Source organism: Brachyistius frenatus, unplaced genomic scaffold, assembly GCF_029030835.1.
Source record: "Brachyistius frenatus isolate BFR_SWC_R1_liver_20210118 unplaced genomic scaffold, ASM2903083v1 Contig_2, whole genome shotgun sequence".
Taxonomy (NCBI): Eukaryota; Metazoa; Chordata; class Actinopteri; family Embiotocidae; genus Brachyistius; species Brachyistius frenatus.
The window spans coordinates 9,155,448-9,182,097 of record NW_027210601.1 but is presented as its reverse complement, the minus strand read 5'-3'; the positions used below and the strand labels follow the sequence as shown (position 1 = coordinate 9,182,097).

Sequence of the window (26,650 nt, the reverse complement as noted above, 5' to 3'; positions counted from 1 at the left end):
GTTATCATTTGGCCACAAGATGTAACAACAGAAGTGTCGGGTTTAACTGGTTGTGGCGTGCGCACAGCCTGTAGTGACATTCAAACCTCCCGAGAGGGGAAAATTAAAATGTTATCGGACAATATGAAGTACACTAAAGAGAGAAAAAAAAAAAAAAAAAAAGTCAATGCAGCATATATCAGGCTTATGAGGTACTTCATGAATATATATAGATATATCAACCTTTTTAGAAAAGCTCTTCAAAGTCATATTATTCCTTATAATTCCTATTGATAGCATAAAATACCTCGTCAGTTATTTCTTTTTTACTTTCAGCCCAACATCACATGGGCCTGGTTTTTTTTATTTTTTTTTATTATTTTTTTATTTTTTTTGAGACTGCTTTGAAAGTGCAAAACACAAATACTGATCGTTCTATGCAGCATCTACACGCAAGGTTGCATGGTAATTAAAAATGGAACTGTTTTGTTTGTTTATGCGGCACGGCAGTTTTTGTCAAACCTTTGTGTTGAAAGGACTCACGAACCCAAAGCTGGGGCGAGATGGAGAAGAGCGAGAGAGAGAGAGAGAGAGAGAGAGAGAGAGAGAGAGAGAGAGAGAGAGAGAGAGCGGTCCGACAAAAGGCACACATAAAAGAACTACGAGCGACGCTGGATGTTTTCAGTTCGGACTAAACGACAACAATCTGAAGTTAAACTGCCACACAACCTCATATGTGCCTTTCGTCGAAGTTCACGATGATTTGATACGCTGTCGAGTGTATTCAAATGTGTATATTCCCTTTGTTAATTGTCAACATGCAAAATTACATCTTATACCTCGAAGAAAAATGGCGGCGCGCGTGTGCGTTGTGTGTGTGTGTGTGTGTGCTACTTTGTAGGAAAAGCAGACGTGAGCTGAGGACGAGACGGAGACATCCACCCTGGTTTTATTGCAGGTAACATGGAAGAAAAAAAAAAAAAAAAAACAATGGAGGTTGATCTATCCCGTATGAAACCATTCAGGTAAAACTACAACAGAACAATCTGGTTCAAAGTTTATCCGACGACGAAGCCATTCGTCCCGCCAACTCAAAAGTCCAACGGCGTTGCCTTGACCCGCCAAGAAGTGGACAGGCTGGTACGAAGACCAGTTAAAGTACCAAAGATCTGCAGCCCAACATTATTGCTGTACATACATCTTTCAACAAACCTTTACCGCCACTACAAACTTTCTTCCTCATCCTCATCCTCATCACCAAAGTTTTGCCGGAACATAATCATTTCATAGTGAAAAGCAATTTACGATGGCACATTTGAAAGATCCAGTCATGTGTACAGTTCATATTAAGTGTGAGTGAGTCCTCGAGTGTGCTGGGTTGTTTTCATCGCCGTATTGTAAAAATGACATTAAAAAAACAAAAACAAAAAAAAACAAACGAGACTCCCAATTACAAAAATTTGGTCCCCTAAAATGTAACCAACTAAAGCAAATGCCCAGTCATACATAATCACTTGGTTTTCGATTTATTAAGGTTCAAGCAAAGAACAGTTCTCACACGATATTGGCTTGCATTGGTTTGGTCACTACAATTTTTTTTTTTTTTTTTTTTTTTTAATTCTGTTACCATCGTTATAAATTAGGGATAATGTTAGCTAGCACCTGACACTGCTCTGAGGTAGTTTTTTTTTTTTCTTCCAAGTTGGTAAATAAAAAGCCAAGTCATTCTAATGACTGGAAATGCTTTGAAAAAAAAAAAAAATACAAAAAAAAAAAAAAAATACCCACGAGTCTTATATGATTGGGTGCATGTAGATCAACTGGATGGCGTTGGTTAGGTTTGGTGAAACTCTGTAACAGTTCTCCACAGTCAACATCTGATTTACTACATCACCGAGCTCGACCCCAAATAGCCATCGGACGCAACTGCGTCACCTCGCGGCTCCGTCCCGGCCGCCAGTCTCACTCACTCTGCGCTGCCATCCTGAAAGAGTTCCCGAAGCAGCCTGTGTCTCTAAAGCCAGAAATGTACGCGTGGATGCGCAGAAACGCCGATATTCCCTGACGATTGTCATGAATTGACAAATTTGAAATCACAAAAGAAATGAGGATAAGGTGACTTCACGGGTACAGTGATTAAAATGAATGAAGTTCAGCCACAACAATCCCTGTGGTAAACGCCGAGATAGCTCATGGGTAAGTTAAAAACGTAGACCTACTTGTGGCGCTGCAGGATAACTTGAGGGTTCACAGCAGGCTCAGCTGGTATAAGTCTCTACTGTCATCTGGTCAGAGCGGCAATGTCTCAACCAGACATCAGACATAAAAACTCTGTATCTCGTGAAATAGAGAGAGATTTACATGGCAGTAATAGGCGAGTCTCGCACGGTAGCTTTGAGTAAGAAACAAGAGGGGTGGACCAACTGACTGGCCAACATTACTATCTGTAAAACTGCTAGTATGGCTGAAAATGTTGGGAAATCTCTACTCTATATTGAAAGCGGTTGCTGTAGAGCAGACAGCCTGAAGACAATCGAAGGGGGTCACGGAAACCGTGACGAAGAAGAGACACAACGGCATGCGGCGGACATGAGGGGTAATGGTTCTTTCCTCAGGTGTGTCATTGTCCCGTTGGAAGTTGTACTCAATGTTTGAGACTAGGGGAGCTAAAAGCGCGGATACAGGCAGACTTTTATAACTGTGTAGACCTTGAGGTCGCCACGCTGGTGTCACAAGGCTCCAGGTAACTGGGTGGACATTGGCATGTGAGCTGTCTGAGACAAAGTGATGCTTCAGAAAAGTCTACGTAGGAAAAGGAACAGGAAAATGACGCCTGCTAAAAGCCAGCCAACTGCTAACGGAAATCATAGACGGTCATTTATAAATCCGGAAAAACAACTGACGAAAGTAAGGAACACGAGCAACACGCAAAAAAAAAAAAAAAAAAAAAAAAGTTTCCTTGCCTTCATGTGGTACTGCGCTGACGAACTCAATAAGCCAAACTCAGGCAGGACTTTAACATTTTACTCTGCGAGAGCTGGACAGGAATATCAGACCGAGGGCTTCAGCACAAGCCAAAAACCTAACAGCAAACAAGATCACACACCTAAACAACCATCGTATGCGCGCACACACACACACACACACGCACACGCACGCGCACACACACGCGCGCGTGAACTGTAGACTCGTTTATCTCGTGTTAATCGATGAAAAGATCAGCGACATCAGGTGTGATGTGGGTGATATCTATGTCAATGAAAGAAAGAAAACAATACTTTCTGCAATTATTAAAGCCTATAAATAAAGAGAAAAAACACAAAAAGAAAAATGGAAAGGAAAGGCTGTACATGAGAACGGAAATATGAGAGCAAATGTACTGGATGGATAGCCTATACAATATTACAAACCACCAAGGCTCTAATTACATTCATTGTTATTATTTGGAGCTAGGAAAATAGGATCTACTCTAAGAGAGATTTGTTTATATCAGCAATAGTTTCTCTACAAGAGACGGATAAGCTGCAGAGAGGAGAGACATTACTATACAGAGGGTGATGGTATGGGATAAATTGATCTGTTGGTTGTTGCTTCATTTTGAAATTTAGCTCTTTTTTCCTCAAAATTTAAGGAAAGTAAACAGGCTGATCGTTACACTTTGAGAAAGTTTATCTCGGCCTCTTTCAACCTAAACTTTAAAGACGTCTAGAAAAACAAGATTACACCATTGCGCTATTATGTAAATAAAGTTAACTGATTAAATTAGCTTATGATATGCCATTTAGTTCATTAACCACCCATTTCAACAAACTGCTTTTTCCAGGTTTTTGGCCACTCCAAAAGATAACGGGGAAAAAAAACAGCCAAACTGAGGTGAATGTGTGCATTTCATTGTACATGTCTGAGAGAAACGTGTCGCGTAATATCATTAGGTTACCACTGCAGCTGTTCTGAATGCCTTACGGAGCACCTTGTGCCCCATTTTACTTGTAAAGTGGTGCCACATTCATCCAGGCTGGGAGTCTTTGTTTCATTAACATTCTTGATTTCACTCACTATGACGAAGATGATTTATGTGAACAGGAAAAGCCTCCCGAGTATTGATATGTATAGTTTGTGGTGGTGTCTGACACAAAGAGGCTTTACTTTAAGTGTGATTTTATTTGCACATTGCAGTCTTGGACAGGGACCAGGTCAGACCTTCCAGCACAGTTTATCCTCACACAGCACTTTGGCATCCAACAAGCAGTGATCACCAAAACACCTGTTTTTCCACAGCTAATCAGCTCCTTTCAACGCCGGCAACCCACCCACACTCGGCTAAACACAATTCACTCTTTCATTAACATTTAAAGGCATCAGGATATTTGTGAAAATGACATGCTGAATGCTGGTTGGTTAGATAGAATCCCTCCCCATCAGCTGGTCTGGCTATCTCTGAATGGCACACACAAGGGAGCCTCAGCCTGTGCATCTTTTATTTTGAGGAGCCACAAATGCCAAAGAAAAAAAGAAACCAGAGGCTGCCAGTCTGCCCCCCTGATAAATACTCTTAATGCACGAATAGCTAACGAAGTCCATTCTTGTTTAGTGCAAAAATAACATCGTCAAATATTTTTTAGTTTTATGTCCAGGAAAAGCAATGCCATTCTGATCTGCTTTAATAAGGTGCTGGTATAGGTAATGTAAAACATAACAAGGCAGTAACAACAAGTACAAACCCATCTCTTAAAAAGACACCTCAAGGCTTTCAAGCCAGGTCGCTTTGGATGTCTGTTATGTTGCATCAAAATATTTAATATTTTTATCACTTTCTATACGACATGATAGCTTTTTTTTTTTTTTTTTTTCCTGGAGGACAACCTCCAGCTAATACGCTAAATAGCCTCGCATCCCTTTGAGAAACAGTCCGAGAACTGAACAGTCGAATAAGTGAAGATACTTGCGGCCTGCATTCACACGGAGACCGGGACATTCACACCTGTAGGCTTCTCATGAAATGTAAGTTCGATTTTGTTCTGATGTAGTCACGCTCATCAGTGAGACCGGATCAGAACAAGACTAGTGCTTATATGAAGGGTCGAAATGCATGATTTTATACAGAAATAAATGTTCTGTGGTCAACTTCATTTCATCAGAAACTGTATTATAAGTGTTAGATTTCAACAGGCATGATATTCATCAGGCTGATGCTCTTTTTATAGAGCAGCGCCACAAGGGTACGTTTACTTTGTCCCGACTGAGGATGTGCAGCGATCATGACCAAACGTGGGATTTGCATTTGTTGTTATACTGCTCGGGTGGAAAACCAAAGGTGTCAAAACAAATTAAAATAAAGTCTGTGATTTTAGTGGTGCATAGAATAAAAGGAAAGAAAGCAGGGAAAGCTGTGCGTAGGTACAAACACAGTTCAAGAATTTGGTCATACAGCTCAACACTCAAGAAAAACACACACGTTCTCTCTCATCTGTTTGAGGAAAACTATGGAGAAAAAAAAAATATAAGATAAAAATCACACGACTACATAAACTGAGATAGTGCGTTCACCATCATGCACAGCAAGCGTTTAAAATCTCTACTGTCAATGCAAGACTCAAACAATGCCAATTAGATAGATAGCAGGGGTAATTATACAGAAATGGCCAGCAGTGTGATGTTACCATAACACTTAAACAGGTAACAAGAGGTAGAACACATGGCCATTTTCATACAATTACACCAGTGTCGCACAATATGGCCGAGCATCCTGCGTCAATTGAGGAACACACGTCTATAAAAGTCATACCAATGTTCTGCTATCAAAAGTGCATCCAAATTTACATGTTGTGAGACCAGCACCGATTAGAACAATATTGACATCATAACAGTAAATATCAAGTACATGATTTTCAGAATGCCCCACAAACACAGTCAGTCGGATTTATAGTTGCTTTACAGGTAATGAGTAGAAAGGGAAACGCAGGGGAGCTCATCGAACGGAGAGAAAAGATCCTCAAAATGATGAAGCATCTTTCTAGCATACAAACTAAAAAGCCTTTGTGGACCAATCCAGTGAGGATTTAAGGTGGAGTACAGTGAAAACTTCTAGCACCTAGAATCAACATGTCCTTTTGTGCTTTCATATCTTCTGAATATTATTCATGTAAAAGTTTGTAATCTTGTTTGGCTAGGAAAGATTGCGTGTTACAAAGGATACACCCAATTTGTTTTAGGCTATATAAAATCTACAATGTTACAAATGACCACAAATACTTCATCCCGTTAGAAAGGCATGAAGATGCTGATAAGCACTAAGAAACGCTACTAAATGCAGTATGCTAAAAAAAACACACACAAAAAAAACAACACAAAAAGCCCTGATTATCTACCTCTATAAATGACCCAAATTCATGTGAGATACCCCACTGCTAAATCTCTTGGTTAAAAATGATGCATAGTTAGAAAATATAGACAACTCGCCTCCAATCAAGACTATGTGAACATTCGCCTGCTTGACTTAGTAGTAAAACTTAGGTGGGATGTTATTAAGTAATAATGTTATTAGTAAGACTGTGACCGTCTTTAAAGGCAAGAGAATATTTGCATTTAATATCTGTATACAAATAGACAGTGTTAATTTAGACTACATGTGGGCCAGTCTTAAAAAAATGCTCTATAGTTTTTCAGCAGCCTCCACTGAAAGCTTATTCAAAATATACCTCATGACCAACATTACTATATAGTATAAAGACTCATAAAAAGCCATTTGCATAAAACCCAAGCTTGCCTGCTCCTGATTCTTGGAGCAAACGCTATATTAAAGAGGTTCTTTTAGGGAATTTCGATCAGTTAAAGTCTCAAAGGTTGCAGCTCTCGCTCCACTGTACCGAATGCCTGGATATCGAGAAGCCACACAGATATCCCGCTCTGACGACGACATTGCAGAAAACACTATCCTGCTGCTATTTACATTACAAAATTGAAGTAGGGTTGACGTGTATAAAGGAAGAAATAAACATTTATCACAAATGCCTAAATGTCTACAACATGAGTCAGCTACATGCATATTCATCGCGAAAATGATTGAAATTAGAAACAGACTACAAAAACAGAGGGGAAGCAAGAAGATTTCATTATGTTCCCCCTCTGTGTTGATTTCTACATCATGTGTCTCTCATCAACACGGCTCAGAATACATTAGAAAGGTGTCCTAGTTGGGAACCAGTCCCAATACGCTACTTCTCGGTGTGAGAACTAGGTTACTGGTGCAACTTTATCAGTTCAGACGCATGAGTGGGGCAGAGAAGGATACAAATTGCTGCTGTTTCGTTCTCTAACTGAACACTAAAAGTCCTCATCCAGAATAACCTAAGAGATGGTTGAGGGGTTGAACAAATCTGATAGACAGAAGTTGTCACCAGACTTGGTATATAATGGTCATCAGTGTCAATCAGGGACAAATACTGAAAACCCAGCAGATGTGGGGCAACTAGTTCATAGTTTTACAGACAAGTGACAACAGAAAGATGGTCTCAAATGGCACTTCTCACTATATGTGAAAAAAAAAACTAAAATAAATCATACACAACCCTCATTATATTAACTGCTTTTGTCCTGATTGAAAAACCCATCCCGGTCAGTGCACTTTGCTTCAATTGGCTGATAAATAATGTTTGTCAGAGGACTAAATCATTAGGCAATTAAACAGTGAATGGACCCCCCCATCTTTGAATTTTGTCTTCTCCCTCCAAGCACCAAGACCTTAACAAACAAACAGGAGGAGAAGGGTGAGTGGCTTCTTCTAAACCACCCCACTGTATGTTACTGTCCACAAGTTTAGAAATGGTAGATCTTTTCAGTCAGTGTACAAACTTTACCATTTCCTTTCAGCCTTTGCAACATATTTCCCTCATAACAAATACATTTAGACACTAATGTACAACATGTAAATAAATCCTCTTTCAGCTCCGTTCTCAAGAATGAGGGTTTCTTTTTCATCTTACAGTCTAGGAGGTAAAAAAAACAAACAAAAAAAACAACAGTCTAATAGCTGGCTTGGTTTTGATGGGTTTAAGGGCTGAAGTACAATTGTAGACATATAGGTAACTGACAGGTTTGTTCGGTAGGGAAATGAAGATGTGAAACCACTGTGACGCTATCTACAGCTGACAGTGAAACAGCGAGGGGTTAGTGTGTTCCATCAGTGGGGTCTCACCCACGCCAACCTGGGGTTGTGTGCTCTCAGGCAAAGTACATGGTGCGCAGGGTGTCCTGGTGGATCTGGACAGCCTTGGCCAAGGCCTGCTGGTCACGTCCGTTGCTCTGGCCTGATGTGTGACTGCCCTCGGCACTGAAAGGAAAAAAAAAATAATCACACGGGTGTAACCAGGGTCTGTCGTTGCAATTGCCGTTTGAAAAGGCTTGATTTTTCCATGTCCTCACCTGTCATGCTCTTTGTCCACCAAGTGATAGCGAGCCCGGAAAGCCACTAGATGGGCGTAGTAGGCTGGTGCTGGGATGGAAACTGACCGGGTGCAGCGCACGTAGGTGTGACAGAGCTGGTAGGTGAGGACCTGCAGCTCATCTGATGTGAAGTGGTTGTCGTCCCAAAGCACATGGTAATGAGATGGCCTGCTGGTTCCCTGCAGGGAGACGATGGACGAAAGGCGTGGCGCGTTATTAATGAAAGGCTTCACTGTGTTCCCATTCAAAACCAGACCCAGAGGAAGTCTTTACAATCACACCTAACCCTCATTCGGCTCGTACCTGAATGCCAGCATGACTGCAAAGGTAGAAGTCAAACTCCGATGGGTGAGTAATTTTGGTGTCCACTGTGGTGCCTGCAGGAATGTTGCCACTCTTCCCAACCTGTAATCCACACAAAATTTCACGAGCGAGTTTAATTCAAAGGGAGGCCCGAAGGTCCATATCAAATTACACAACTTTCACTTGAAAAAGGTGGTTTTCACAGACGGGAATTATCAAGTAGGAATGTAAATGTTAGTGCCACTAAATTACTAGGACACTGTTAAGAGAGAGTACGACAACCTCCACATGAGCACTGCTTTGAGGAATGCTTGACATGTTTTTCTACAGCAGGTTCATTTTTAGAAAGTAACTGCCAATGAATATTAATAAATAAAAATTTAAAAAAAAAAGACACGATTGTGTTCTTAAAACTTAAATGCTCTCTCTCAAATTGAAACAGGCAAAACTCCCATTACTACCAATGACACAGTACTGACCCTCTCGTTCCTGTCCATACAGAACAGTCTCGTGTGGTGTCTCTTCTGTACGACCACAAAGGTAATACCGGGCTGGTAGTCCTTCTCTAGTTTGATGCAGGCCTCGCGGATTGCCAGCAGCTCATGCTGAAGAACCTGCATGTAACAAAGTCAAAAGATTTTAAAAGATTGACCAGTGGCGCGATGCATAGAGTAAAATAAGACAAATTTAACAGGAACTAAATTTACAGTTAACATTAACAGTAACCTCTGCCAACTCAATTATTTTTCTTACAGTGGTACAAGTGCATAAGTAAAGTTGTAAATATTTTTCGACATATTCATTCTGTATCATGCCCGATTCGTGTATTACCTGGTTGAATTGGCCCTCAGAGATTCCATCTCGATAGTAGATGATTCTTGTGGGCTTGAAGCGGGTCGATTTGTAGAACTGGATTAGCAACTCCCTCACCATTGTAGCCAGGTCCTGGATGATGTCCTGACGGTGCTGTTGCACCCGCACGGTTGCGCAATATCGACTGGGGTGGGCATCCATACTACCAACCACCTAAAATATCACCAAATTGGAGGAAACGCTCCTAATGTTAATGTTACAAATTAAAAGAGGGTGCACCCTTCAATACCTCTAGTATTTTGGGGAATGAATGCACATACATTAAACTCTTTGAATATGAAGTCGTCCTTCAGGCCTGAAAATTACAGTGTCAAGCAAAAGTACACTTCGCTTTGCACGGCTTTCAGTGTGTTGCTGGAGCTGCAAGACCAAAGCTTTGAGGTGACATTACTGAAGCTTGGTTCACCCTCGGAGCCCTACAGACGTACTTCGTGTCCAATTCACATCCCTTCCTCTTGGTTGAAATGGTCACCAAGTATTAATCACAGGACGGTAAAGCGCATATCAAAGGAAACAGCATGACTTGACCTTTCCAATGATGCAAGTAGCTTGTCTCTGCAATGCAGTGTCGACAAATTTTTTTTTTTTGAAGTTAGATCTGCATCGAGCTTTACATCCATCCCCACACCAGCTACTCATTTGCATAAGTCATGAACTCATCATTGCAAAGTGATATCTTTACTAATTTCTTCATGTATTTTCACTTCACTGCTTCTAAGTTGAATAAGTTATAGTCACTTCATGACATCCTACATATTAGGGATGGGAATGTTATATTGCAGTCTACAAAGACATCACACTCCCTTCGAATCCAATATAATAGCAAAGTCACAACAACTAACCAATCGAGGCAGCGATAGTCCAGCAACTCCTGACTTTAGTGAGTCTAGTGGCTTTGAAGAGAAGCTTCTCCAAATTGGGGACGTGCCGACCATCTACCATAGTAATACACTGACTATGGATTAGTACCTCATACAACCCCACTTCAAACAATCCAAACTATCCCTTTACCATTAGCCTTTAAAAAAAATGAAACGAAACATGGACAAATGGACCATTTTTGTTGTTGTATAATATGAAGAGATGTTACGAACTGCTGGCCAGCTTACGCCATTTCAGGGCTATTATTAGTGGTGTGAATGCAAACAGAAAAAAAGCCCTTGAAGGTATGTAGTTCTCCGAGAAGCTCCCTAATGGGTAGTTCCTCTCAGGGAGTCCCATGAACTGTTTGTTACTCAAGCACTTATAACCATTTCATAAGACACCATCCTTTTTTTCCCCTTGATATAAGGACTAATATAAATACATATATAGAGAAAATACTTTTTCTAATTCTGGGCATGTGATCCCCAAAGAGTTGATGACCTGGGACACTTCCTGCAGCAGCTTGGACTGTACGGAGCATGAAAGATTGACAGCATGCAAGAGTGTAGTAGCAGGAGAAATATGACCACTAAGGCTTGAAGCTAGTAGAAGTGATTGTGGCAAATTTACAGCCTCACTCTTCACTGCCTCTGCACTGCTGCATCCTTGTTAAGCCGAGCTAGTAGCTCAAAGGGCTCTGAACTACTGAATGGGTCGCGAGTTGTCTTTTTGGTTGTTGTTCTTTGAGTCAGTGTTATTACGGATGAGGATGCATTTTCAAATTGTGAACGGAACGCTTGAGCCCAAATAAGTTGTCCTGTTTTCAGTGTCTGTCGGGCAGAGCACAGAAAGAAGCTGACGATAGTGGCCATGATTGACTCCATACACGTGATGGAAGTAGTCGGTGAATGGTAGATCTTTCCGTTGCGGTGTGACGTTACTTACAGCAGCGATGGAAGGCTTTTTTCCGTCTCCTGCAGGAGGATGAGTCACATCGGCACCGAGGAAGATCACTGGCTGCTGGAACACCATTGGCCTGGCACGAATATGCACAGAGCAGACGTAGTCAGAATTTAACACAAAGAAATACATTTATAGTGTTGAACAAATAAATATATTTGTAAGTATGTCTTGGCTTGATTCTAACTGTCTCGTTGAATAATTATAACGGTGGCTATATTTCCACTAACCTGCCCTGTGGGAGGAGGATGTTGTTGACGCCGCCCAGCTTGACGTTGATCTTCAGACAGAGGTTGGAGAGGGTCTGGGGTGTTGTCTTCTGAACATTCTTCACCTGCACACACTGTGTGGCCATGCCAAGTACCGTGTCGCCAACACGTTTCACCTCAGCTACAAAACACACAAGGAGGAAATGTCAACATCTAGCATTTTGGGTAATTTTACTTGGTGAGGGTTTCCTTTGTGACTTAAGCTTAATATATTAATGTCCTGGTTGTTTCTTATCTTTGCAGTAACAAAATACATCATGTTCCCAGCTAAATGACACAAGAACAGACTGCACGAGTAGATCTCTCACCATAAACTGGCGTCTTTCCTGGTAGGATGACGACCACCAGCTGGAGGCCCTGGTAGGTGTACTTGAGATGTCTGAACATGGGCTCGACGCTGTCAGCTCCCTGGGCATATTTACAGAAACAAGGTTGACCCTGGATGGGCATCCCAGCATCACGTGAGATCTTCCTCAGCTGATCTGTGAACGCTCTGAGAGATGAAGAACTAGTTGATTTACACTTCTGATTTTGATTGGAAAAAAATAAAATAAACAACTGAGGTAAGTGTTGGACTCTCTGTCCAACATTTACCTCATAAAGCAGATACTTAATTGTCCAATGCTGCGCATGCCCTGCCGGCCTACATACCTAAGAAAACTTGTCTCAAGTTTTCAAGTTCTATCATCTAAATGCTTTTCTTGACTAAACTTTTATTTTGAAAATGTTATGAGGAACATTATGTGTAGTGCTGCAGACCATAATAAAATGGAGCCTGCTAGTTTTACAGGCACTAAATTTAGCATTTAACATGAAAAAGCTCTTGGCATACTGGTTTGCATACACAGTTAAGTGCATATATGCAACAGACAAAGCCTGGCTTTGTCGCTGTAAATACACGGCACAGCTGTGCATAGTCAACATGTGCTCCTACACTCCCAAAGAGATACCTCCGTTAAGTACAACGCTCATTAAACTGGACTGTCAAGGCGTTTGGGGGGGAAAAAAAACAAGCACAGCACACCGACCCCCATCAAACCCAATAATTGTACACAACAATCCACTCTGCTGGAGCAAATGCTTTCACCGTATCACACTTACTTCAGCAGGAGTTCGGTGCACTGTCGCTGTGGCGCGAAGCAGGCAATGGCCCACACTTTGATCTCAATGCCAGTGTGGAACTGCTTGTTCCTCATGTCCCAGACTCCCTGGATTGGTGTGGCTATTGCTTTGTTCTGCAAATGACAAGTGACATTATTAGTGCCTGTCAATGTACACAGGATGAAGTTACTCCAGTCAAACTCAGTACATTAGCTCCATCAACACGTCCAAACTGGTGACCAACATACCCTGCCTCCATACAGTATTGAAGGAGCTTGTAGGACGCGGCCATTCACTTCTGTCATCTCATCCCTCACCATCACCCCAAATTCACGAACGTAAGGATCAGTGTTGAAGTTGGCACTTCTCATCTGAAAAAAGAAAAAAAGTTTAGTTTCAGTTGGGATTTTCATTTCATTTTGTTCAAAAGTAACTATGAAATATACATGCAAGACAAATGTAAAAATTATACACATTTCTGCTCAGTATGTTGTTATATCAGTAGATTCTCAGAAAAGTCATTAATTTAGAAAACATCAATACACATTTCTAATCATTAGTTCAATCATTGTGGTGTTGTGGAAGTGTTAGTGTGAAGCTGGATACAGTATTTATACATTACTTTATATCAATGACTGAAAACTATGGTTGGTAAGTAACATAACAACCAGTTAAAATATTATCTGCCCAAACAGCAAACACCACTGAGCATGTGTTTGATGCCAAATGGAAAAAGTTGGCAAAATGGACAGAAACTTTTTCTTATCTCAACTTAATCGTCAAGTGAAGCCAAATAAGTCAATAAACAGGCAAAGCGCCCACTGATCCTTGTTCTTAAACTGCAAAAATATCTGTTCAAGTTCATTTTTGTCTGCTGCTGCCAGTTTCATTTTCCTTAAATCCTGAGTCCCAACTGATTAGGTCAACAAAACTATCAACTGGCAGCTGGCATGTGTGCCTGGTTCAAAGTTCTGTGTTGGCAGGAGTCGTATGTCAGCTACTGGCAACAACCATCAATGTCAGGGGTTTTTCTCTGGTTTTTTTTGGCAGTGTTTCGAGCACTGGGTTAACCATCTTGACAAGGTTAGTTGTCAGCCGCTGACCATCGGCCAAACATTATTGATGAATCCTGGCCTGTAGCAGTTGGCACAATATGAACACTTCATCTTTCCTTTCTAACGTTGCTGCAGTAATAGTGTCAAACTGGAGGCCTTTAAAAGTTGATTATTTTTTTATGGTCACAGAGCAGACATCTGTGATGCATCCAGTAAACATTTTCCCCTCAGTACTTACCAATTTACTAATCTCATCCTGACGGTCTGGTGCTGATCGGGCTGTGGCACGGATCATAGTGGAGGTCTGATTGTCTGTGAGCTTTTTGATGCAGCGCTGTCCTGCCACAATGTTGCACACCTGGTGTGCCAATACATAAAAACAACATATGTTTAGCAGAAAATCAATGGTCAGCAGTCACTTTTCTTAAAGTAAATAGTGTTACACAAGATGATGCTTACCTCTAGAGGTAGGTAGGTGTGCTTTTGCTCCTGTCCCACCTGTAAACACGGGAGGTGGGGGTATCGCAGGATGAGCTTGTACTTGTCTTTGAAGTACTGTGCTACAGTGCATTCAATGGTTTGGCCATTCTCCTGCTGCAGAGGGAACCTAAGGGAATTAAAAAATGAAATACTCATGTCTGTGAAACAATATAAATCTGCAGGCAGGGGAATTTTCACATCACTTTGTTTCAATTTTAGTATCATCGTACATCAAGACAACTCATCTGGACCAAGAACTCATACTTTTAAAATAGTAAGTAGTCAATCTGTAATTTTACAAGGTGTATTATCTCTTCCTATCCCAGTATGTTTTAAATTTTCTGTTACAGCAAATTTATTGTTGCTTGAGTGCAATTATATGTTGTGTATTTAATATTGTATGTACACAAACAACCCTCACAATATTAAAATGATTAGATTATAGAAAAGATAAAAGAGCATTCTTACGTTTGGTGGCTGGCTGGTCTTCTGGTCACATTACAGACTCTGTACTTCCTCTTCATCTGCCCACAGTGAGTGATCTCAACCTTCAGGCCTGAATGGAGGAATCACAATAAAAGATTAAAGAGGTTCAAAAACTGCCAATAAGTAAGACAAAGTAAAGGCCAATTTTGGGTGGAAGAAAGATATGGTAAAATAAAAACAGAACAAGACGCGTGCAATAACTGAAGACAGAAAATGTTATATTTAAATTGTTCATATACAATACTCAACAAATAATGTAGAATTAAGACTTGTATCTTCTATGACTTTTAACTGACAACTTAGTCATAATGTCCCCCCTCTTACAAAACTTAATTTAAAAAAAAGTAAAGAACAATTAAATACCAATGGCCACTGCCATAAGAGCTCGTACACTTTTCTTACCTTTGATTTCTTTTGTAAATTTCACTCGTTGAGAATCTGTTAAGGGCTTCTGTTGTTCTTCAATGCTTTTGAAATCCAAGACCTCGCACATGAACTCAATTACAGGCTGGGCTTTGTAGAACGCAGTGGCTGAAACTGCAAACAAAACAAGAACACAGAGATCAGATTCATTGAAACGACTTCAATTTATACAAAACTTGCCAAAGGAATGTGAAAATTACCATCGATGTTGAGCATCATTTTCCAGAGGGAAGGCCTGACAGACTGGTGGAAACCAAACCACACCTCTCTGCCACCACCGAGAGGGTTCGAGCATCCCTCTGAAGGAGTGAAAAAAGAGCGTCCCACTGGGGTATACCTGTAACAGAAAACAGTCAGTGGTGACATTTCAATAACGTGTTCAAAGAAACATCAGCTATCAAACTGACTAAAAACAAAGACAGAAAGAAAAAGAGACATATAATTAAAGTCAGAACCATAATGACAATCAAAGACCAACCTCATAGAAGGCAAATGTCTCATGACCACGTCCAAGGCTTGAATAGTCTCAAAAGGGACGCTAGGTAGCCGCCCCGCTAGAGCCTCATGCAGAGCCTGCAGGCTAACACAGGACACCCACTTGATGGATACTTTGAAGCTGCGATCTTTTCCTTCACCAGGAATTGTCACCTCAAGCTCCACCTGTGTAGTAGATGGGTCAGAAAGGAAGAGGGCAGATGTAGTGTTGTGATATTTGAAGACTACGATCTTTTTTTTTAAACATTTTTCAACAAGAGGAGATTTGTTTGATGCTGGTTGTCCTGTAAAATACATACTTTGTCTCTGCCTATGGGTAAGGGCATGGCAGTGTAAAGGTTCTTCCTTCCATCATACACCGGCTTTCGATCACCAAAGATCTGTGTTTTAAAGTGCTGGACCATGTGCTCCACAATTTCACTGAGTAAAAAATAAAACAAATGAATCACAACAATGCTTAGGACATTTAATTCACTGCTCAGCTGATTAGAAATATACAAATGGACATACCGATTCACCCTTCTGGGGCATTTCTCAGGCTTGATGTCAATGTCATAATGGTAGACCTCCAATTTGGGGATTTCCATTTCAAAAAAGTTGGCCTGGAGCTTGATTGTCCTGCCCATGGTGCCAAAATCTGGCCGTGACGGTGGCTTAAACACATATTCTGGCACGGGGGAAGATGGGGGGTCTGAAACAGGTGGGTCAGAGGAAGGAAAGCCACAAAAACATAGTAAGAATCACATTATAGAGATATCACAAATATCTTAAAGACCCAATCTGTATATTTACACATATAACTGAACTTTTTGAGATGCAGATTTCTTGTTTTACCCCCAAGTTAGAAGCACTTAATGGAAAAATATTGGAAAACAGAAATCTGAGTGTGGTAGCAGGTTTGAATCATGTTCTCCCAGCTACGAGGAATTTGTTTTTCGTACTTTAACACAAATAACCGATAGTATGATTAACAAATGTTATCTATTTAAATTTATGCATTCTCTAATGAAACGGGTCAGAACAAGTTCTGTATAACCAGTTCAGCTGTGTCAAATAAGGATCCAAGTAAAAACAATAAGGATTTTCAATTTATTAAGTGATGATGCTGAACAATTTCAGATATGTAATGTACTTTAGTAATCTGGGGATCCCATAAACTAAAAAGTTGTAAATAGCGGGTTAAAGCAATCACTGTTTTGTCTAGCAGGGGTACGTTGTTTTTCGCCTTATCCAACAAATCATGAAGCCAAAAGCGAGTGAGTCAGGTCATCATTCAAACAACACTGTATGGTTTTGATTGTTTGGAGTTCCAGCTGAGTCACTCACTTGATTATCTGAATATTCAGTACATTCCAGATAATATCCTCAAGTCAGAACCACAAATAAGCTTGTGTGTTGGCAAAACTAAACCGTGCTGGCAAAACTCAAACCGTCATCGAGTGATTAGCAGCGTACGAGTATTTGGGCTGTCCGAGCGCCAAATCAGAACTAGTCTGTTCATCTTATACCCTGAAAGATGTTTGGATGTGTCCGTTTTTAGCATCAACCTGGAAATGAAGCACTAAACTTTCATCATTGGTAGCTCATCCACAATGGGAGGGAAGAGGAACGCACACTGGGGTTGGAGAGGGGCTGACCACCATGAAAACATAAGTGCAAAAGAAAAATAGTCGCACATTGGTACCCACAATGCAACAACAATTTAATAAGTTACCAACCAGCTGTCATGATAGAGCACATCTGTGTCCTATCTAGGGCTGGGATATCGGTATTTTATCGTATCGTGATACGGGACTCGTTAAAGGTTGCATTACAGTCAAGTGATGTCATTTTCTGAATTTACCGGGCTGTTGTAGCTGGTCTATTATTTGCCTTTCACCACTCACTCATCATATCTTCATTTTTTTGTGTTTATTTATCAAATATCATTATGTAAACATTTTGTGAATCATGTAGTCATCCTTACAACATCATTGTAACAGAGATATTTGGTAAAAAGAAAATGTGGTGATGTTCGATTTAGTATTGCCCAGCCCTCGTTCTATCCCTGATTTAGTGCTTGTTGAGTTAACCTGTCTCCAGACACACTGAAGAGGACTGTCAAGTCAAAACATTGGTCTTTTTTTTTTTTTTTTTTTAAACACATTCTTGCATCATGGCTAAGAGTGTGCAACTAATTTTCTTTTACAGACATGCTTATCCAATAAGCTCCACATCTGCAACTTCAGATATTTCAGGCCGTCTGTCAGAGGACACACTCCATTCCCTTCAGTGCCTTATCTTTGTGCTGCAGTCCTGCTCATTCAAACAGAATAACACCCATAACACCTAGTAATATTTGGGGGATTTTAATGAATGCCCTTTAGTGTGTAAGAAAAACACCGCAATGAGATGCATTTAGTGAAGGCTGACAATCTGGAATGACACCGGTTTCTTTAGCACCAAAATCACCTGTGTCCTATTTTCCAGACAGTTTCGATACTTAATCAGAAGGTTAAATTGTACTTCAGCTGACTACATACTGCAGTGTTGCTGCTACACTGGAGCACTGATGGGACCAGTTTAAGCCTGAAAAGTCCAAATATGGGTAAAGCTTACCAGAGCTTATTGACCCAGAGGAACGGGGTCCCTCAATCATCTCAGGAGCTACAGAGGACAAAAAATTACATGTTAGGAATACTCAAAAATTCATTTGGTCTGATTATTCTTCTTCTTTTTTTTTTTTTCACTGAAGCGTGATGGTTATACGAGTTTCCCATTTCTTTACACAGTCCTTTGCATTTTTTTTTTATTGATAACTGCAAGGATTTGGTCTGATACACACTGTACTGTAATATAAAGAGTGGTGAAAATGTACACTGAACACAGCACATAACATCTGGGTTTACTACTTAAGAGGTTAAAAAAAGAAAAGCAATTGCTTTATGTAGCTAGTGGAAATACAAAGGAAAGTAGTGCGACTCATTATGAATTATATATTTCAACTGTAAAGACTTGCTTCATTTCAGTATGTCCTGCTCTTATCGCTTCAACAGCACCACCAATGTTAAAAGGCTCTTATCAATATTCACACAGGAGGTAGGTATCAAGCAAGCTGGCAATCTAACTCTGGTGAAGCCACCCACCCATTCTCCTGGAAATAAACTCTCCCTGCTACCAAGGACCAAGTCCTACTTTTAGTAAGACAAAGACAAGAGGAAGAAATCCCTCCTTTAACATAGAAAATAAACCCTTAAACAATTACTGTATTTGTGAGAAATACAATAAAGTGTTTGTATTCTCTTTGACGAAGACAAAAAACGACACATGATAAAAAAAGAGGACATATTTTTTGTCTCCTCCGCCGCATGAGTTGACAAAAGCTACCGTGCCCCAAACTTCACAGGCGTCCATCTCCTTTTATTCTTCCATCATAAAGGTGAGTTACGTTCACCTTTATGATCGGGACGGCGATTTAAAAAAACATGTAAAGTTGAAGCACGTCGTCGCTCCGGACCGGTGAGGTGATGAGGTGATGAGGTCTCAGGTCTCTCGCTCGGCCGCTAAAATGTTCCTTTAATTGTTGTGTTGTTGTTTTTTTTTAAACGATGAACCCCAAACGCACTCCAAAAAAACAAACAAACAAACAACGACGCGCGTTTATAACGACTACGGTGAGGAGATGGGACGCCCGTCGGACCGACCCCCGTCCCTCCCTCGATGATATAAAAACATTTAGTGGGAAGTTTCGCTGAAGACAAGTTGGGAAAACGAGGTGCCCGTTGAAGCTAACTCGGCTAGCAGAAGCTTGTTGTTGTTGCACGCTAAGCTAAGCTCGCCTCTCTTACTAAAGCCTCCACTTAAGACCGGGACGACGTGTTCTCCGTCAAAGGATGTGTTCCGTTTTAGAAGAACCGGTTAAATAAATAAAAAAGAATAAAAAAAAAAGAACGAGATATGAGTTGTTTTTTTTAAAAAACGCTGCTACCAAGTTAATTTGTGCTTGTAGCCGCATCACATAGCCGATGCTAACGTTAGCAGCACCACTTACCTCCAGCAGAGGAATACATTTTGTCGACTTTTTGAGCGCGTCGCGGACGTACAGATCCTCCACTTTATTCGGGCCGAAGTCCGCCTAAACTCATGCGTGGTTCGAAAAGTACGTCTATGTCCGAGATCGCGGGAAAGAAAATCCAGATCGGAAATAAAGATATTTAGTTAGCCAAGTGCTAAATATTTGGAGTCTCTCATCCTCGGCACGGCCCCATCCCCCCAACACACAAAACGGGAGCCGAGAGAAAAGAGGGCTGGAGAAAAAGGCACATGCGCGGCAAGAGGACTTCCTCCTACGCACTTCCGCCTTCGGTCGCGTTTTCCTTAGGCAGCCCGCATCTTCGTATTTACACGGTTTATTACTTCTTTTTTTTTTTTTATTTCACAATAAGTGTATCTATCCCAGCGGTGAGATATTTTTGAGCTGTTATAAAAAAATTTTAAAAAAAAAAAGCTCGTGTTGATTATAGCTAAGTAAACTGAACACGTCTGCAATAGGAAAAAGGGGAAAAAAAAAAAAAAAAAAAGAAAAAAGGATGAAACCTACCGTATATGATATTTCTTGTAAAATATTATATACAATTTCGGCAAACTAGGTTTGCTGAAAAATCCATTCTATCAATTTGTTCACCGGTGCTCCAAGTTTAGACTGATATCGTTGCTGTGATTGATTGAATCACTGTTATTTCGCCTGAACAGACAATGTTCGTGTTTCTGCTGAAGCCGATGGGGGGGGGGGGGAACGCTCTTGCTGGCGGAACTCTTCAATGATGTCAGACATCAGACGCACGCTGCGCGCTCTCAAAATTGATCCGAAATCAAATCTAGTGAGCTGTAGTTTTCTTAATTGAAAATATTCATTGGCAGTATATCGTGAGGTAACAATGCTGTTGTGGTTCAAGAAAATATGAACCGCAAAGAGAGTTAATATAACTTGCCAACGAGCAAGAAATGAAAGGAAGCGGTTTAACCTCGGTGGAGGAAGTATTTCCGGGGGATTGGCTTTGACTCACGAGGAAGCGGCGGGAGACCGTGGAAAGTTAGGATAGAGACAGTGGAAAAGTTTGGAAGGTTGGAAGTGCAGATGCTGTGGAGCACAATATAATGCTGCTTTCAGGGATGTATTGTGCAAAAGCAAGCGAGAGAAATACAAAAATACTAAATTATATATAGTCTATGGTTTCATGCAATGCTGTGGCATTAATGTAAATGAAGAAAATGAACTATTTACTACCTGGAAAAAAAAAAAGAAGAAAAGATATTTACTTTTGTTATATTGTGTAGGCATGTTATTATGTTGACATAATAGAAAGATTAATTCATGAAAAAGTCATATACAGATTTGCCATTGAACTGAGAGGACAGTTTAATGTTCCTGAAATGTAGTAATGGTGACCGTTAGTAGGTACAAAGACAAGCCAGCTCACTACCATCATAACGCTGACATTGATTAAGCAAACCAACTGGCATACTACATTTTTCCTAGCAAGCTTCCTTGCTACACTCTTTCTGCAACTTGATACCTTACTTATGTAACTCAAGTTTATCTTACTTTACTTGAGTTTATCTTAACTAACTATACTTAGAACCCTTCCTTCAATCAAGTTTTACTTACTTACTCATTATCTTTTCTTTTTTGTAAGGTTTTCATGTGTTCTTTGTAGATGTGCAAGAAACAGGACATTTTCTTTTAATTGTAATCTGAGTTCATACGTAAATATACAGCAGGTGATATCTGACATTTTAGAGGGCTTTCATTTTGATTACTTAATTTTGAAATTAAAATCAGATTGGTCTGATATTGTCTGAGTAACACATTGACGTGGTAGTCTCTTAATATAAATTGGAATTGATCTGTGGAAACAGGAAGTTCCCTTTTAATTCTCATCTGAATTCACAGTAAATATAGCTCATATATGACAGATATTTTTTGAAAATCAAAATGAGAATGAGCTTTTATTTTCTGTTCACGTCCCATCGTGTTCACTGGAATCTTGCTTTTGTTATGAGACGGAATAATAGAAGTGGAACCAGGATGAACATATAGCAAGAAATGTGAGTATAAGCTTCGATCTTGTGTTGGTAAATACTCATTTAGCAAGACTTTTTCTTAAGTGAATGGAAAGTCTAAAACATCCCCACAGCTGGGATGAATTTAGGGAATAAGAATTAATGCACACAGATACCATGATAATATGATAATATGATCATAAATACAGCATCTATCCAATTTGTAAAATCGGTTCTAAAAGGAAAGTTGTACCTTGGTGGAATGATGGATATAGCAAGGACATAACAAAACAAGATCCAGCTTGTAAAATGGTGAGAAATAATTTAAATGAAGAAAATGTTATAGATAATAAGCGAAAGAGAGCGAAGGTTGGGAAAGTAATCTGCAAAGAAAAATGCATTGAGGGGATTTTGATTAAGCACAGGAGGGGATATTCAATTAAAAAAGGTATGGACAATTTGAAAGAAAATGGAAATAGAACATCATTACAAATATGTGTTTGAGAGAGGAGGTAAAATCATGAATTAAAACAGCCATAATTAGCACCTGGTAGAATGAATGGGATACAGACAACATTATTTAAAGATCCAGAAGTCTGTTGATGGTAAACAGTCTAAAGGAGGATAAGCGAAGAGAGGAAGTAATCCTTGTAGGATTAAGATTTGGGCATGCTGGGTTTCTCTTCACATTATTTGTTTATAATGGGGGAAAAGTCAATCACATCTCGGTCAGTGGTGTAATACCCTGGAAGATGGATTGTGTACTGCAGCAAATACAGTTTAAAGAGGGAGATTTTAAGGGATGTAGTGAACATGACAGGGATGGAGTTTAAAGCCAACACTCAGCAGAGGGCAGGACTTCAGGGAAATCAGGAGGGAGTTGGTAGGTTTTATAATACAGGCAGGATTAGGACATATGGTGTTTTTCCACCGAGTCAGTAGTCACATCATCTAATGACGCTACACACTCCTGCACACAATATGCAGCTTTGAAGCGGGATTACGATCTGCTTAAATCAAAAATAAAAGAAGAATTTCTGGGCTAGCAAATCAGGACTACCAATATCACAGTAATAATACAATCTGCCAAGAAGGACACCTATTTACTGGTTTAAGTCATTGATATGAGAAAAGAATAAATATGTAGCCTACAGCACTACCAGGCAGAGAACTATAGAGAGTTTCTCTGCTGCTATAGAAAAATACCGAAAACTCTACAGGGACCCTAATAGGTCCATCTGGACCTGAAACATGGGGTTCGTAAAAAAGTAAAAATGTCATAAGTAGACCTACATGAGTGTTTAAGAGTTTCCTTTTTTTCAATTGTTTTCTCATCCAGGTTATTTTCCATGAATAAACCTATCCATTGTGTCATATATGTGATAGGCTAATAATAATAGATAATAATAAATACATTATAGTGGTTTCTGCCTCACACCTGTTGCTTTATAGGCTATTTCGTTTATTTATCTTAGTTTGTGTTTTTAATCAACTTTATCTTTGAATGGTCGCATGTTGCCTATCATTTTCAATTATACCTGTGTTAACTTAGATAAAAATGGATCAGCCTTTTGTTTTTTGTCAAAATACTGTGTGGGGCATTGCCAGACCTTGGAGTGCAGCCCCTTAGTTTGCCCACTGGTCGGCGCTGTTCACCACTGAATGTGTAAACTGAGGGATTGGGCATTGATTTTTATGTGCCCAGGCTGTAAGAGGGGATCAAATAAGATAAATCCTTAATGATCCCCTTAGTGATCCAGTTAAACAGCAATGGATATATCCGATATGCTGATAATATAACGGATATATTCAATAATTTAACGATCTCTCAGTTTTGGGCAATGCTTCATCGAATTTTCCATCAGGTTTGTTTGCCTGTTAAAATGGTAAATAATAGCATAACAAACGAGCTCAATGATCAACCAAAGTTGTCCAATTTTATGTTTCATTTCTGTTTAATGATATCACTGAAATATTGCATTCCGTATATTCATGTAAGCCCAGATGGTTAAACAGAATAACGTTTGAGTCTGTTTTAATAAAATGCATAAATAAAGATAATAACAACAGCCGTAATAATCGGTCAGTCTTGCAATAGGGGCCTTTTTGATAATGACGTTTTGTCCCTCTAATTCATCCATCTGATGAATTGGCGACACTTTAATTGCCCCCATTGATTGATAGTATAAAAACACAACAATGCAGCTACATAGACCGGGTGGTTTCCCCCCTTATAAGAAAGCTGGCGGAGTGAATTGGGTGTAGCTGTGTCTGTGTGCGCCTTGGCCAATGGAACCAGATCCTCCCTGCAGTGCGTAAGAGCGCGATTTAGGATTTAACCAAGTCTTTGCTGCGGGGCTGGCTGCAGTCTTCACCAGAGCCCGACGGCCTGAGAGCCTTTCAACAATGCCAGTGTAGTTTTCACACCATTTTGGAGTCAGACAGTCTCGTTTTTTGCTAATTAAAGAAAACAAACCCACGCGTTCCCTCTCGAAGTATGACTGGAGTTTTCGACCGGAGGATCCCGAGTGTGAAACCTGCAGAATTCCAGAGCTCTTTTCAACTCCCCACCATGCATCATCCGTCTCAGGAATCTCCTACTTTACCCGAGTCCTCCGCCACGGATTCTGGATACTACAGTCCCGCCGGTGGAGTCACTCACGGCTACTGCTCGCCCACCTCCACTTCGTACGGGAAGCCTCTGAATGCCTATCAGTACCAGTACCCGGGTGTAAACGGATCTGCTGGGAATTACTCGACAAAATCTTACACTGATTACAGCTCGTACACGACCCCTGCCTACCACCAGTATGCTGGGACTTACAGCAGAGTGCAAGCCCAGCCGAGTCCACAAGGTACGGTTCCGAACGTTTTTCATTTTAATAGAAGTATTGTCAGTCAATCGAATTGCCAACCAATTTCTATCCAATTTTATTATATTTCCGCATTTTTCTGATTTTTCATCTACTTAAAAAAAAAAAAATCTAGAATTGTACAACTTAAAACCGAAGCCATGGAATAACCCAAATGTTTGTTTATTTAAATATGCCTTTTTCAAGGTCATTTTGAGATATTATAAAAATGTGTGTACTTTACTTTTTTTCTGGAATGACAACTTTGGTTCATAAATCTGATTTTTTTTTTTTCTTTAGATTTTAAAGGATGCAGACGATAACCTAGAAAAATATTTTTTTTGAGGCCGCACGTGCTTTAGCCTATTCTTGTTTTGGTTATTTTAACAGAAAAAGAGATAAGCGAGCCTGAAGTGAGGATGGTGAATGGCAAGCCGAAGAAAGTGAGAAAACCTCGGACAATTTACTCCAGCTTCCAACTGGCCGCCCTGCAGAGGCGATTTCAGAACACACAATACCTGGCGCTGCCAGAGAGAGCTGAGCTGGCTGCCTCGCTGGGACTCACGCAAACACAGGTGTGATTTTTAAAACTCAGTCTTAACTTATTTTCACCTGAAAATTGGGAAATTGTGTCGTTTTAAATGCCACTTAAATAAAATAATGACTGTTGTGGCGAGCTTTGTTTTGTGCGTAATTACGCTAAATTTACGCAGCGTCTTTTTTTAGTCCATTTTGAGGTTCAGCATATTAACAGCCCCGTATTTGTCTCTTTTCAGGTCAAAATTTGGTTCCAGAACAGAAGATCGAAAATAAAGAAGATAATGAAAAACGGCGAGCTTCCACCAGAGCACAGCCCCAGCTCCAGCGACCCCATGGCCTGCAACTCTCCACAGTCCCCGGCCGTTTGGGACACGCAGGGTCCCTCCAGGCCGCACAGCCTACAGCCCCAAAACATCAACACGACGGCTTCTAACTTTTTGGAAAATACGGGGTCATGGTACACCTCGGCCGGCAGCTCCATGACTTCCCACCTTCAGACCCCTAACTCGTTACAGCACTCGTTGGCTCTTGGAGTGGGGACGTTATATTGAAAAAACCCAGTTGTTCATTTCCATTTTTTTTCTCCTTCTATGGGACTCGTGGTCAAATTTCAGAGGAATATGCAATGTATTTGATGACAGTCATAGAAGAAACGTGTAAAATGTGTAAATGTGTGCATGTAATTTATTGCATTTTTTGGAAGACTATTAAACGTTTAAATGGACAATGGAACTTTGAAACCTCCCGCCTCACTACAGTCTCTTATTATTTTAAACCTCAGATATTTACACTGAAAATCACGACAAAGACCCACAGACATAAATAATGTTTGTGAGCCTCAGGTGACATTTTCACACCAGGTTGTAAACCTCTGCTGCGAGAGGTATTGAGATGAATAATCAATATCTAATCTTAAAAGTTTGCAATTAAAACTGCGATTTAGGTGTGTTCCAAGATTTATATGATCCATTGTTTTATTAAAGACTGTGTCGTTTATGTCTGCAGATTTTCCGCGGACAAATTTAATACCTGTCTTAGATAAACCTGCTTATTTGAGATGAATTTGCTGATTTTTCTTTTCTTTTTGGATCACACCAGTTTCTACATTTGCGATAAATGGACCAAAATTAAGAATTCTAGAAACAAATTTTGACCGAAGAAACCTTTGTAAAGACATTTTTGAGAAAATATGGCTATACAATGGTAAGTCTCATACCATAATAATTCCAGTTACTTTGATTGAACATGGGTTTCTTGAATTGGATTGATTAATCCTATAACAATGTTGTGATTTTGCATCAAATAATTATAATACTCACATTTTATATTGTGTTTATGGAAGTTATCTCCTTGATAGCATAATGCAATCCAATTTTGTGGAGATATATTGGTGTTTTATCATGTTATTGCTATTATAATTCTTATTTTCAAATTAACCAGATTTAAAAAAAAAATCATAATTCCACATTATTTTTCAAAGTATAAG

At 40.0% G+C, this 26,650-nt stretch overlaps 2 protein-coding genes across 2 annotated transcripts; one reads left to right on the top strand and one right to left on the bottom strand.

Annotated features, from left to right (window-relative positions):
• Window positions 1-874: 874 nt before the first annotated feature.
• ago2 (argonaute RISC catalytic component 2) lies at window positions 875-19,980 on the bottom strand. Its single transcript, XM_069698341.1, has 20 exons — window positions 19,761-19,980; window positions 18,329-18,376; window positions 16,241-16,421; window positions 16,030-16,150; window positions 15,714-15,895; window positions 15,436-15,572; window positions 15,215-15,349; window positions 14,795-14,882; window positions 14,306-14,453; window positions 14,085-14,204; window positions 13,040-13,162; window positions 12,792-12,925; window positions 11,999-12,183; window positions 11,652-11,811; window positions 11,407-11,497; window positions 9,556-9,750; window positions 9,204-9,338; window positions 8,725-8,826; window positions 8,401-8,600; window positions 875-8,308 (listed from the first exon to the last, which is right to left on the bottom strand). Exons 1-20 carry the CDS (start codon window positions 19,777-19,779, stop codon window positions 8,200-8,202), a joined length of 2,613 nt encoding a protein of 870 aa, XP_069554442.1. The 5' UTR covers window positions 19,780-19,980; the 3' UTR covers window positions 875-8,199.
• Window positions 19,981-24,091: 4,111 nt separating this feature from the next.
• Window positions 24,092-25,896, top strand: dlx5a (distal-less homeobox 5a). The gene is made up of 3 exons (XM_069698356.1): window positions 24,092-24,627; window positions 25,015-25,199; window positions 25,401-25,896. The coding sequence occupies exons 1-3, from the start codon at window positions 24,270-24,272 to the stop codon at window positions 25,713-25,715; spliced, it is 858 nt and encodes a 285-aa protein (XP_069554457.1). The 5' UTR covers window positions 24,092-24,269; the 3' UTR covers window positions 25,716-25,896.
• The last annotated feature ends 754 nt before the right edge of the window (window positions 25,897-26,650 follow it).